Here is a 12,984-nt window from a genome sequence, read left to right on the forward strand (position 1 = left end):
TGCTCAAACATGGTATTTTCTACAGCTCCTGAACAACACACACACACACACACACACACACACACACACACACACACACACACACACACACCCTCTCCTGTATTGTTAAACATTAATCTTTTTTGTATTAAAGACATATTTACAAGATAGTTTAACTAACACACTACACGTCTGCATCATGCTTTATATTTCCCCGTCTCCATCCCCAGACTAGTGTCAGTTCCCTGACTGATGTTTGTTTATTTTATTTTTTTTCAATATTTTATTTTAATTTTTTCAGCATAGAAAACCCCATGAACAAACAAATACAGCTCAGGCGCTGAGATGATAGGAGAAGAAATAGCACAATAATAATAATTAATAGGGAAAGACAAAAGAAAAAAGAAAGAAAACATTAAAATTTGAAACTACCAGTATCCATAATGAATTAAATGTCATGAATATGTAATAAACAGGGAAATTGCATCGCCATGGTACATGTTTATACAACATGAGCTTTCTCAAGGTGAGTACAAAACAGAGTCCAGGATTTTGAGAAAACTTTTGCTGCAGGTGTTTGCAGGTATCGAACTTTTTCCAGCTGAATGACTGATAACATGTCATTGAGCCAGACACTGAAGGAGGGAGGAGCAGCGGACTTCCATTCCTTTAGAATAAGTCTTTTCGCAATCATCATTCTGAGGTCGATTGGCACCCGCACAGTCGCAGGGATAGTTCTGAAACGTACACAGCCAAAAACTGCAATTTCTGGATTGGGTGAGATGGAAATCCCTTAAGCTTTAGAGTAGAGATGGACCGATCCGATATTACGTATCGGTATCGGTCCGATACTGACCTAAATTACTGGATCGGATATCGGAGAAAAATAAAAAATGTAATCCGATCCATTAAATATCACGAAAGCACCTCACAAAACTTGCAACACGCCGTAACTCACCTCAGAATGTTAGCACGTCGGAGCAGTATGCATCACGTGATACAGCGCCGGTGGTCTGGATAGCATGTGGAGCTTCGCTAGCAACCCGGCATTTCATCTCCGACAAAGTTATCTCCGAGAGAAGTAAAGCAAGTGTGTAAGTCCATCTCTGAATGTTTGTAAAGCATTCCTGCGTTAAGCTTAACGAGCGACTGCCTCTCGCTCTCCGGCTGCTACTTCAATCATGAAACTGCTTAATGATCAGCTGATCGGCTTTTCTGTCGCGAGTCCGTGTCTCTTGTTTGCTTTTGGCCCACTTTGCACCAGAAAGAGGAAACCAGCGGCTGAACAACAGCAGCACGTTTAAGCTTGATCAGCTGTTGTTAGAATGTATTTAATATTACTTTCTACTCGAGGATCTTTCCCTACGTAGCTGACGCTGGTAACTGTGCAGGGGCGCATCTAGCAAAGTTTAGCCAGGGGGGCATTAACAGGGAAAAGGGGGCACAAATATCACACAGCGGAAATTTGTGTTTTTATGTTTTATCAATCTGTGTATTGGTACATAGTGTTGATTTTATTTGCATGATTTTATAGTGATATTTATATTGCATGTTTGTTTGTTGATATTTATACTGCATGGTTTTATCCTCATATTTATATTTGTGTTAATGTTGTACCATGTTCCTTTAACCCACTGTGGACTAAACAGATAATTGTAGGCACCTGTGAGGTGGGGGCGTTCCCCAAGGTGGCCTATCAGCCACCAGGTTGACCTGTTAAAGGGGATGGTGAGCGCAGAGACAAAAGGAGAGAGGAGTGACGCACGAAGGGTGAGGAGGAGAAAAAGGAACGCGTGCAACCCCGCACGTGTGTGGAACGAACTGCTGCCTGACTGTGGGGCGCTGCGAGTTGTTCGGCGATCCAGTCCTAACGGCAGGAACGGCAACAGTGGGTGGCGATGGCTGCAATGCACGACAGGGCAGGGATGCCCCTCTGCCTGCATCTGACGGTGAGACGAGGGAGGCCGTGTTCAGGTGTGGAGTGGGGCGGGACTGTACGGCGACGCGCTGTCAGGAGGAGACAGGTCTGCGATAGGAGCCCCCTCCCTGGTCTGTTGCTGACGAGTTTTACCATACTGGAAGAGAAGTTCCTCTCCTGTCTCTTTCATATAAGAACCATTCGCCCAGGTGTGGCTGGACTGTGGGATTATGGGACTATGGGAGGGTAATTTTAGCATATGAAAAAGATTCATTTAGCCTTGTTTTAATATTGTATAGTTATTTCTGCCGGCAGGGTTTTTAGCGGGTTGCAACACTATTTTTATTGTATACGGGGAATTTTATCTTGTATTTGTGACTCTGGCTGTGTTTTTTTATGGAAATAAATGGTGTTTGAAGCCAGCTGAGTTTCTGTGCCCTGAGCGCTGACCCGCTCACTCCCCTTTGCGCTTGTATGTATAAAGACGTGGTGGTGAAGATTTAGGTCCACCAGTCTTAGCGGCTACACAAAGACATACTTTTCTTTCTTATTCTCATTTAAAATGTCTCGCTTTTAATTATTTAATATTTATCTGAATCTTACACCCAAAGTTTTAATCTGATGTAAAATGAATAGAAGTCAATTACTGTATATAGTGACTATTAAGTCTAATATATATATATATATACCCTAGTAAGCTATAGTACTTTTTCCTTTGGGAAGGTACCATCTGTGTAGTCTGCAATTTTGTTGAAGAAAGATGTTGAATCTATTTAATATTTCTTGAAAAATAATTGATTTCTGTGCATTTTTTTTCACACTGCATCAAATTAAGGTTGATTACGTCGATTAAGCATCATGAGGTGGAGCGTGAGGGGTGGTTCCCTATTTTTTATTTATTTATTTTTGTTGTTGCTGGGAGTTGGAACCCTATTAGTTAGGTTGCTTAATATTTATGCTAAGTACTCTTTAAAATACCAGAATAGGGAGGATGGTGTAGTTTTAAGTTTATTAGATTGATCAGTATTGCTGAACTATGAAATATTTTTTTTTTGCATACAGGTATAACAGAATAGCTTTAGTGTAGTTGTTGTTTTAAACTTGAGTATGAACTTATACAAAATGCAGCAAGATATTTAAAAAACAGTTTTGTTGATTAAAAAACACTATATCGGATTCATATCGGTATCGGCAGATATCCAAATTTATGATATTGGTATCGGACATAAAAAAGTGGTATCGTGCCATCTCTACTTTAGAGTACCAATCAAATATTTTGGACCAAAAATTGGTCAATGAGGGGCAATGCCAGAGAGTGTGAGCCAATGTGCTCTCTGATGTTTTACATCTGTCACATATGGGGGAAGTTGAAGGATAAATTTTGTGTAGTCGAACCTTGGAATAATGTAGCCGATGGACAATTTTAAATTGTATTGGTAAAATGGTAAATGGCCTGTATTTATATAGCGCTTTACTAGTCCCTAAGGACCCCAAAGCGCGTATTAATTGATGTCTGCTGTTAACAGAGCAGGAATGAATTTTTGATAGGCATTTGTCCCACATTGATTCTGATATTTCTATGCCCAATTCCTCCCTCCAAGCGTCTCTTATCCTCGAAATCTGCACTTCAATGCTGTCATCAAACAAATGTACAATTGTAGAAATCAAATGTTTGGAGTAAGGAGGGCTCAGGAACACCTTAAAAAGGTTATGTTCATGGGGAACATCTTGGTAAGTCTTCATATTGGATTGCATAAAATGCCTGACTAGTAGGTAACGGTAAAAATGTGAATGCGGTAAATCGAATTTTTGCTTAAGCTGATTAAATTATGCAAATTTTTCATCAATATAAAGATCTTTGAATTTGATTAAGCCCTTCTCCTTCCAAACATAGTAGGAGTTATCATCCCAAGGAGGCAAAAAGGCATGGTTATCACATATTGGTGCCTGCACAGAGGAGTTTGGCAGTTCAAAAAAGCCTCTAACTTGGTTTAAAATCTGCACAGATTGTTTCGGAACAAACCCCAGTTTATTAAGACTCTCAGCCCTCCCTACTTTTGAGAAAAGCAGGGCCTCTAGAGAGGAGTCCCTTACAATGCCAGCCTCCATTTTAACCCAAAGGGGGATGTTGAAATGACCAAGATCTGAGGATGTCTGTTGCCAGAAAGTCAAGGCTCTTAGATTTGCAGCCCAGTAATAATGTTTAAATATTGGTAAACTCAGACCTCCCTCCAATTTGGATTTTTGTAGATGTAGTTTTGAAATCCTAGGATTCTTGTAGTTCCATATGTAAGAAGTAATAATTGAGTCCAACTCCTTAAAGAAAGAGGAAGTGAGATAAATAGGAAGATTTTGGCAAAGATACAGAAATCTAGGAAGAGAGACCATTATTATGGAATTTATACGACCAACCATAGATAGGGGAAGAATTTTCCATGACTCGATGTTATGCTTTAATGTTGATAAGAATTCAGCAAAGTTCAAGCTTAAAAAATTAATTTGGGATCTTTAGGAACAGTTAATCTAAGGTATGTGAGATGGTCGTTAACTATTTTGAATGGAACATTACAAAGAAAACTCGGCGAACCGGTTTTAGATAAAGGCATAAGTTCACTTTTAACCCAGTTAATTGTATATCCTGAAATTTTGCCAAATGAGGTGACCAGATTAAGAAGGGATGGTACAGATTCTTCTGCATTACGCAGGTATAATAGTACGTCGTCTGCGTACAAACTAATAACAGTTTCAACCCCTCTGACCAAGAGTCCTTGTATTATTGGGTGTGCTCTTATCTTAATCGCAAGGGGCTCTAATGCCAGAGCAAATAGAGCAGGGGACAGGGGGCAGCCCTGCTGAACAGAGCGCTGCAAAGGAAATGGCGCCAACCTCTCTCCATTTGTGAGAACTGAACAGATTGGATTTGCGTATACTAATTTTACCCAAGATATAAATATTTCACCAAACCCAAACTTCCGTAATGACTCGAACATATAAAACCACTCAACCTGATCAAAGGCTTTGTGTGCATCAAGAGCTAAAATTGCTGCTCCTCACGAACTACCATGGTCAGAATAGATGGTGTTGAGAAGACGTCTAACATTGAAAAAAGAAAGTCTGCCAGGGATAAATCCCGTTTGATCGGAGTGAATAATAGAGGTCAAGTACTTGTTCAGTCTAGTTACTAAAATTTTGGTTATCACCTTTCGATCAAAATTTTGAAGAGCAATTGGCCTGAAGTTAGCAGGATCTGAGTCATCCCTGCCTTTCTTCAAGATTAATGATGTTTGTTTATTAAACACAACATTTACCTCACACTTCTCAGCTTTGCCTTTCTGTCACACTAAGACACAAGGAGAATGATTATTAATTATATATAATTAATAATTATATAATTATATATAATTTTTTACTTTTCCTTAGCGTACAACACTGTAAACCCAAAGAAGTTGGCAGCTCAACTCTATACAGTGATCTTTGTTCCTACAAGTGTAAGGCATACACCAAGTTTTGACCTGCCAGTATCTTTGCTTTGGTCAGAACAAGAACCTATGTTGCTCATCAAGGTGAGTAAAGTAGCCACATTTGGTTTCTAGTAATTAGACATTTTTGAAAGAGACGTAAATGAGAATTCTGATTTTCAAAAGACTGGCGTGCAGCAACATATTCCTCTCAAAAAAATTCAGCCACTTCTCTACATGGTCATATCACTAAAAGTTAACTTCTCTTTGCTTTTACCAGTTCATGTCACTTACCCAACAATTACTCCCTGTCTTTTTCATCAGTTCTGAAATCTTCGCTAACGACATGAAACTAAATTTCAAAGACTTTGTTATAATTTCTGTATCTAATAGAATATTGTATCAAAAGAAAAAGAAAAAACAACCTCAGAACAACACACTGAGTAAATCTTTAAAACTTTGCAGTCTGTCTCAGCTACTGTAATGAACTCAGCTAACTTAGTGAAGTGGCTGTGTTAGCTTATTAGCTGCTAGCTTATTAACTGTCAGCTATCTATCAGGGGACCCAGCATTTTCAGTTTATATTATATTTTTGATTTCTTATGTTATATTAAAATAATGTAAAGTTCTTGTTTTATTATTTAGTTAGAGTTTAGTTGGGTTTTATTCTAGTTTATGTTCATCCATGTCTCTGTGTTTATGAGTTTTGTTCTGTCTTTGGTGTAAGTCTGTCTTGTCTTGTCCTCTATGTTGTACTTTTAACTATGTCAGTACTTTTCATCTCTCTTTTGCTCCCCTGTCTGTCATGTGTTTCATGTTAGTTAATTTATTTAAGTACTTTGAGTGCCTTTTTTTCTAGGTGCAGAAATTTCTATCTGCAGTCCAGATCTTTCTTTCTTTTGTAAATAAAATATTGACACAGAAACGCAACTTTTTGGTATTTCTAACAGGCACATGCAGAGGGGGGGACTAGAGGGGCTTGAGCACCTGCCCCTTTCCTGATGGGTGCCCAAAGTGCCCTTTTGATAAGGCAACTTTTTTTTAAAAATTATTTATTTTTTTATGTGTGTGCGCGTGCGGAGTCCTGTCTGTGCCCCTCAACAATAATATTTAACTATTAATCACAGTTTTGCTAAATAAAAGGATCTGGCTTGCATCAGTCACATGATCACTATTAACCAATGGTCGCCCTTGACGGCAGAACGCGCTGGTTACGAGCCGGGAACGAGCTCACAAAGAGCACGCGCATTTTTAGCGGTCCGGAGCTGTAGGAGAAACACAAGTTAACTCAGAGACACAGACTGATGCGACAAAACCAGTAAGTAGGTGTACAGCATACACTGTAGTGTATAGCACCCAGAGTATTGGCTTATTACGTACACGTTGGTAAGCTGTCTTGTTGCAACTGACGAACTGAAACAAACGAGCGTGCTGTGTGTGCAACAGCGCGACAAACATTACCTGTCCTTTTATTAACTGCACAAGTAGTGCTGGTCATAGCTGCTGGCTACCTGGCTGTCATGGGTCTGTAGCTCTGTCACCGTTTTAGGGAACATATTTAGTTTTAAAGTAAGTTACAGGGCTTTTCCTGCCTTTCTGGAGGGATTATATTTCACTAAAAAACGATCTAATATGCATGTCCACATAATTATGCATTATTATAATATATTAAAAAACACACGCTGTATTTTAAAGAACATACATTAAGAAGCAGATTATATTAGATTTATATTTTAAATAAGACAAAAGTTGGATTTTACAGCAGTAAAATTATTGTATCGCTACAGTTTAAAAATGTAATAAGCTTTGCCCCTGCACAGAGTGGATAGTGAAACAAATGGAATCATCATAAATACATTATTTCATATTTATTACTCCCCCCTCCTCATTGCTTTATTATTGTAGCTCTGAATAATAATGTAAGGATTCTGGATCAGCACCGTGATGCCCATAGTATATACAGTATTCTGAAGAAGGTCTAAAATGTCACTGTGTGTGTGTGCATGTGTTTGTTTTATTCAGATGGATTTTTTTTAAAAAATATTACTCATGATATAACATTGTCCAGACATGGCTGGTAAGGACATGAGGAGGAAACAGCAGGAGCTGTGTGAGGCTACTAAAGGCAGGGCTATAACATTTTTATGTCATCATTTTATTATAGATTAAGTGCAAGAGTTGTTAGGTGTGGATAATTAGATTATAGTTTATTGCAATAACAAGTTGTGCCTTGTTCTCACATAGACAGCAAGTGGAGAGTGATATATGAAATGATGGGATGGAAGGAAGAAGAGAAGCAAAGAGTGATTCACAGGCAGAGCCTAAATTATTTCTCACAGTTTTTTGTGTCCTTATGGTTCCAAGTACTGTCACCAATCTTTGCATTTTGTTATTATCTCATGATACTTGTTTAATCACCATCTCTCCTATGGACTTTTTAATGTCTACAGTCTCAGATCAACACAGCCCTGCCCTTCCCATATTAGATTCTTGATGAATGTGTGTTGTTGTTATTCAACCTGGTTCAATGTGCCCCTTTTTAACTTTGAGCACCTGCCCCTTTAAACCTCTCTGCACGGCCCTGATTTCTAATATCTGTCTGAAATTCATAGCTGTATTCTGCCCACAGTCAAAGCATCCATTGTCTCTTTCAGGTTCATTCAGCCATTCAAATCACTGAATTCATGTGTTCCAATCACTTCAGTGGCCACAGTTGTATAAAAATCAATCACATAGGCATGAAGACTGCCGCTACAAACATTTGTGAAAGAATGGGTCGCTCTGAGGAGTTCACTACTAAATATTCTACAGTCAGTGGTTAGTGGTGTTAAAACAAAGTGGAAACGATTGGGAACGACAGCAGCTCAGCCACAAAATGGTCACGCATAGTGGACAGAGATCAACAACTTTCTTCAGAGCCCATCGCTACATACTGCTCTAGAGTGCAGTGCAGTGAAGGTGTGTTTCTTGAAGTAATAAATCACACTCAGACTGGCAATCTGATGACCAAGTCTGGGTTTCGTGATTGCCAGAAGAACGGTACTTTTCTGATTATACTGTGTCGAGTGTTAAGTTTGGTGTAGAGGGATTATAGTGCAGGGTTGTTCCTCAGGAGCTGGGCTCAGCACCTTAGTTCCAGTGAGAGGAAGTCTTGATGCTTCAACATCCCAAGACATTTTGGAGAATTTCATGTCCCCAACTTTGTGGGTTTGGGGATGGCCCCTTCCTGTTCCAACATGACTGCAAATCAGTGCAGTCATGCTCATCCATATATTTATATCCATAAATACATGGATGAGCGAGTTTGGTGTGGTGAAGAACTAAACTGGCCTGCACAGAGTCCTGAGCTTAACACAATAGAGCACCTTTGGGATGAATTAGAGCGGTGAATGGGATGTTACTCAAGTTTATCTCCTTGTGAAGGCAGACGAGCAAATACTTTTGGCAATATAGTGTATAGGTGATCTCCAAACTAATGTTATTGGTATAATAACTGGTTTATTGGTAACAAATAAACTGCCAATATTGTCCGTTCATATTTATATTTGTCTCCCGCATTTCATGTCTACTGACTATTAAATACAAGTACCCAAAATAATTTCAGAGAGCTCATCTTTTAATCATTTTATTTGAATACACAGTTCATTACTGCTGGTGTGTGCCTTAATTACAAATGACTATTAATAATCTCTCAATTACCATTTCTTTTTATATGTAGAAACTATGTGATTAATATATGTTAAAAAAAATCTGTAGTCTTCCCTGATCTGGTTACAGCTGGGACTGCTGAACAGACTTTAGTCAGAGGCTACATGTTCACAAATCCTCTCAGCGGTAAAACAGTAAGACAGCAGCCTCGGTCATCTCTCTGGAGGCGCTCCAGCCTTGCTCCCTGCCCAGTCTGTCGTAGTCAAATGATGGGAAGTCCCCACACTGCTCAGGGTGGAAATATCCTCCTCCTCCTATACAGTACTGCAAACACACGCACACACAAATATTGTCAGTACACTGGATATACTTTGATATACAAGGTACCGTCCCTACACGCTGCATTGGTGGCTGCCCACTGCTTCACTGGGTGATTAGATGAAACTTTATTAATCCCTCGGGTGGGTTCCTCTGATAAATTCAGTAATTTCCCTATGAGGACTAACACATACACATTATTAAGCATTATTATTATTAAGCATTTATACCATTTGTTGTGATGACTCATTGCCTGCAGATGTGAGATGACTGATTACTCACATGTTCAGTGTTGTAACCAACAGTTGGCTTGACACCAGAGCAGATAGCCATGGCGGCACGTTCATTGTTTATTGCTCTGAATGTGATGAAGCCTGGTTCAAATTCGTCTTTCAAACAAGAAACATAAAAATATCATTAACTTTGGGATGCAATCTACACTTAAAAACATTTTACTTAACCTTTTATTAGTATAGATGATAATCCACGTGTATCCTATTCATCAATAATGGTATACACACACACACACACACACATAGATAGATAGATGGAGTTTTTATTTTCTTACTTCTTGGATTGGGTCCATACAACATTCTGGTGGACTCCTTATTCCCGTGGTCGTATACGATGGGAATAGCTGGCCCTCTGTCACCGTATGACCCAACATTGTATCTCACTGGATATTGCTGAAAAGATGAGACAGTCTTATCATGTGTAGATCTGCATGTTTGTTTGTGTAGTTAACAACATTTTTAACCACTGTTTTATTTTATACTAAAAAAGTCTCAGCTCTAACTGGTTAGAAATGGCTCAGGGCTGGAGTTATTTACATATCTGTAAGTTTCTGACTGAAAAGCAAACAAATGTAATGCTTTTGAAAATACAGTTTAAAAATCAACATGTGTGGCTGTGTGAATATGACTTTCCTGCTTCTGTGGAACAGCTACAGGCAAAACGAGAAGACCACAGAGACAACAAAAAAAGTGTCCAAAGGGAGTGAAGTAGTGCAGCCAGATATCTTCTTACCATTTATTTAAATGTAACACTTTTAATTTAATTGAACAGGACATTTTGACAGAAAGACGTCATAAGTGCAATATTCTTTCTTTGTGTGAGTCTTCAAGTGTTACAGAAAGAGAAAGAAATGCAAACAAAAACACTTATTTTTCAGTTTCCTTTTCCCATGCACAGACCACCCAAAGAAAGAGATCAATGGCAACAGTCATTTGTACAAAGTATCACCCATGCAGTAGTACCACCTTGTTAATGACAGACAGTAGCTGCCAGGTAATTGATACCTAGCAGTTTGTGATCTTTTACCCTGGTTATAAGTTCGGTTTATGCACAGCTAAATTACCTTGAAGAGCTGAAAGAGATTTCCTCCATACAGTCTGAGGAAGCGGTTTTCAGTGTGGTAGCGGAGGACGGCTGCAGCTTCCATGTTCCAGAATTCCAGCGGGAAGTTGTTGGGAATGTGCCACACAGACATGTCCTCAGCTGTTATATCGTAGTAACCTGGATTCTGGGAACGTGCACACATTACTGCTGTGACTTTAAATAAGACTTTTGCCACACTTATGCAATACTTATTTTGCAACAAATAGGTACATTTTCTCATTTCAATCAACCTTTGAAATCATGAAAGAGAACTTACTTTAAAAGTAAGTTTTGAAAAAGTAAAAGACAATTCCTAAATACAGAGACTCATAACAGAGACAGTAAAAGAGGCAGTAATGGCAAGATGGGACAGAGAGAGGAACAGACATGGAAAATGAGAAAAAAGAAATCAAAGCAGAACTTCTAGGACTCAACAAGGGCTCTAAACTCTTTATTATGTTCTACCTATTTACCCTCAGGTACAGCTAGTTGCAGGTAATTGTAGCTAGCTAGCTTTAGATAGTAGAGTACAGTAACGGTGCACAAATCAAAGGTAAGTTTTACTGACTCTTTATCTTCTTTACATCTAGTTTCTGGTAAATCCAGTAGAAACAGAACTAAATGGATGTATTTTATTATCTTACTATGCCTTTTTATATGTAATGCTGATGTGAAATATTATTACAATCAGTTAAATGCAGTGGAATAAAATATGAGTTAAAAAGAAGTAGAAAGTAATAAATGGAATTACTTAACCAACCTCAAAATAAAGTAAAGTAGTGTTAATGTCTCTTTCCACCACTGGTGACTTGCTATTTTACCTTAAAGTCATCAGCAGTGGCGCTCTCTACTGTTCCAAAGGTGTTTCTGTTGGACCAGTTCCCGTCTCCATCTGGCAGGTCAGCATTGTTGCCCTGCTGGCTGGACCAGCGATCACCCACAGTGCACCTTCCATAAACGCTGTTCTCATGGACGCTCGCCACCAGCGTCCATCCGCCTCCAGCTGTGGTCATGTCACAGTAAGTCTGGTACAGTATGCCATTACCTGTTGTCAGGTAGTATACTCCATCTGGAAATGTTATAGCATTAAGAAAACATAATTCAGTCTTAAGAGGACATAAATGCCTTGGACTGTTATGTTACATTTATGAATCTTGTCCTTACCTTCTCGTTCATCATATCTGTCCCTGAGGTCTTTACAGCTCCTTGCAACACGAATGGATCTGTTCCTCACTTTCTCCAAGTGCTCAAAATTTGTCCTGGTAAAGTTCTGCATCCTCTCAGCATACTCTCTTGTTTCTGTGATTTTTACTAAAAATTAAAGCAAGTTTAAAAAAATTACATTTTGACAGCAGGAAGGGAAAGTACACAAAGTGCATGGCTATAAGCATATATATGTGTTGTATCAGGCTGTAAGGCTAATAGACATAGTTCACACATTTTTGAATTACCTATTTGTGAAGAAGGAACCACTGCAAAGGAAACATGTTCCAATGACAGCAGACCCACAAAAAGCAAAAATATGTTGTGTAACATCTCTGAGAGGGAAGAAAAACAACACAATTTAAACAATCAAACTGCTCAATGTTCTCTCACACCTTTCCGAATATGAGTATGCATGTGTGTGTTTTTACTTTAGCTGTGTTTCTTCTTGAAGGAGCTGTCTTGGTAATAATGAAGCTGTTTTCTGGTACTGAAAAAGAAGTGATTTGTAAAATATTTCCATATCTCCCTTTTTCTCCTATATATTCCAGGTTTTTGATCAAGAAAAACAAACAACTCAAATCACTACAAAACAGGTATGAATCTTATCTGTAGACAAACACAGCACTGATGTGTCTGTCAGCAAGATTTCACAATAAAATGCTGACCTGAACTTTGTCATAAATGTGTGAGAGGAGTAAGGACAGAAAGAAAACCTATTACATTTTTGTACAGATTTGGATTAATTTAAAAATGAAAGTGAGGATAAGCAGTTATAAACTGCTTATCAATACTCTGTATAAATAAAAATATTTTCAAGATTTTAAAAACTAGTACACCCGAAGTTTTAAACCAAAAAAAAATTGCCGTTTGTATCCCTACCATGTAGATCCTGTCCTGGGTCGAAATAAGGAAGTTGGAATAAGGCTTTTATTCACGTAACAGAAGAATATATAGAGCTGTTACACCTGTCATGTGACATTAAGAGCAAAGTTTAAATTCATAAGTGGGTCAAGTTAATGTTTAGCAGTGTTCATAAATCATCTCTGCAGTCATTAAATTCCTTTTTACTGATACTGGATG

General features: G+C 38.5%; 1 protein-coding gene across 1 annotated transcript; it reads right to left on the bottom strand.

Annotated features, from left to right (window-relative positions):
• Window positions 1-8,861: 8,861 nt before the first annotated feature.
• On the bottom strand, window positions 8,862-12,859 carry LOC146668098 (intelectin-like). The gene is made up of 9 exons (XM_085408589.1): window positions 12,784-12,859; window positions 12,333-12,391; window positions 12,150-12,236; window positions 11,863-12,009; window positions 11,520-11,767; window positions 10,679-10,843; window positions 9,890-10,007; window positions 9,604-9,710; window positions 8,862-9,327 (listed from the first exon to the last, which is right to left on the bottom strand). The coding sequence occupies exons 3-9, from the start codon at window positions 12,232-12,234 to the stop codon at window positions 9,184-9,186; spliced, it is 1,014 nt and encodes a 337-aa protein (XP_085264715.1). The 5' UTR covers window positions 12,235-12,236; window positions 12,333-12,391; window positions 12,784-12,859; the 3' UTR covers window positions 8,862-9,183.
• Window positions 12,860-12,984: the final 125 nt, after the last annotated feature.

Source organism: Rhamphochromis longiceps, linkage group LG6 (genome assembly GCF_057381845.1).
Source record: "Rhamphochromis longiceps isolate RC_006_pf linkage group LG6, R_longiceps_female_GT1.1, whole genome shotgun sequence".
NCBI lineage: Eukaryota > Metazoa > Chordata > Actinopteri > Cichliformes > Cichlidae > Rhamphochromis > Rhamphochromis longiceps.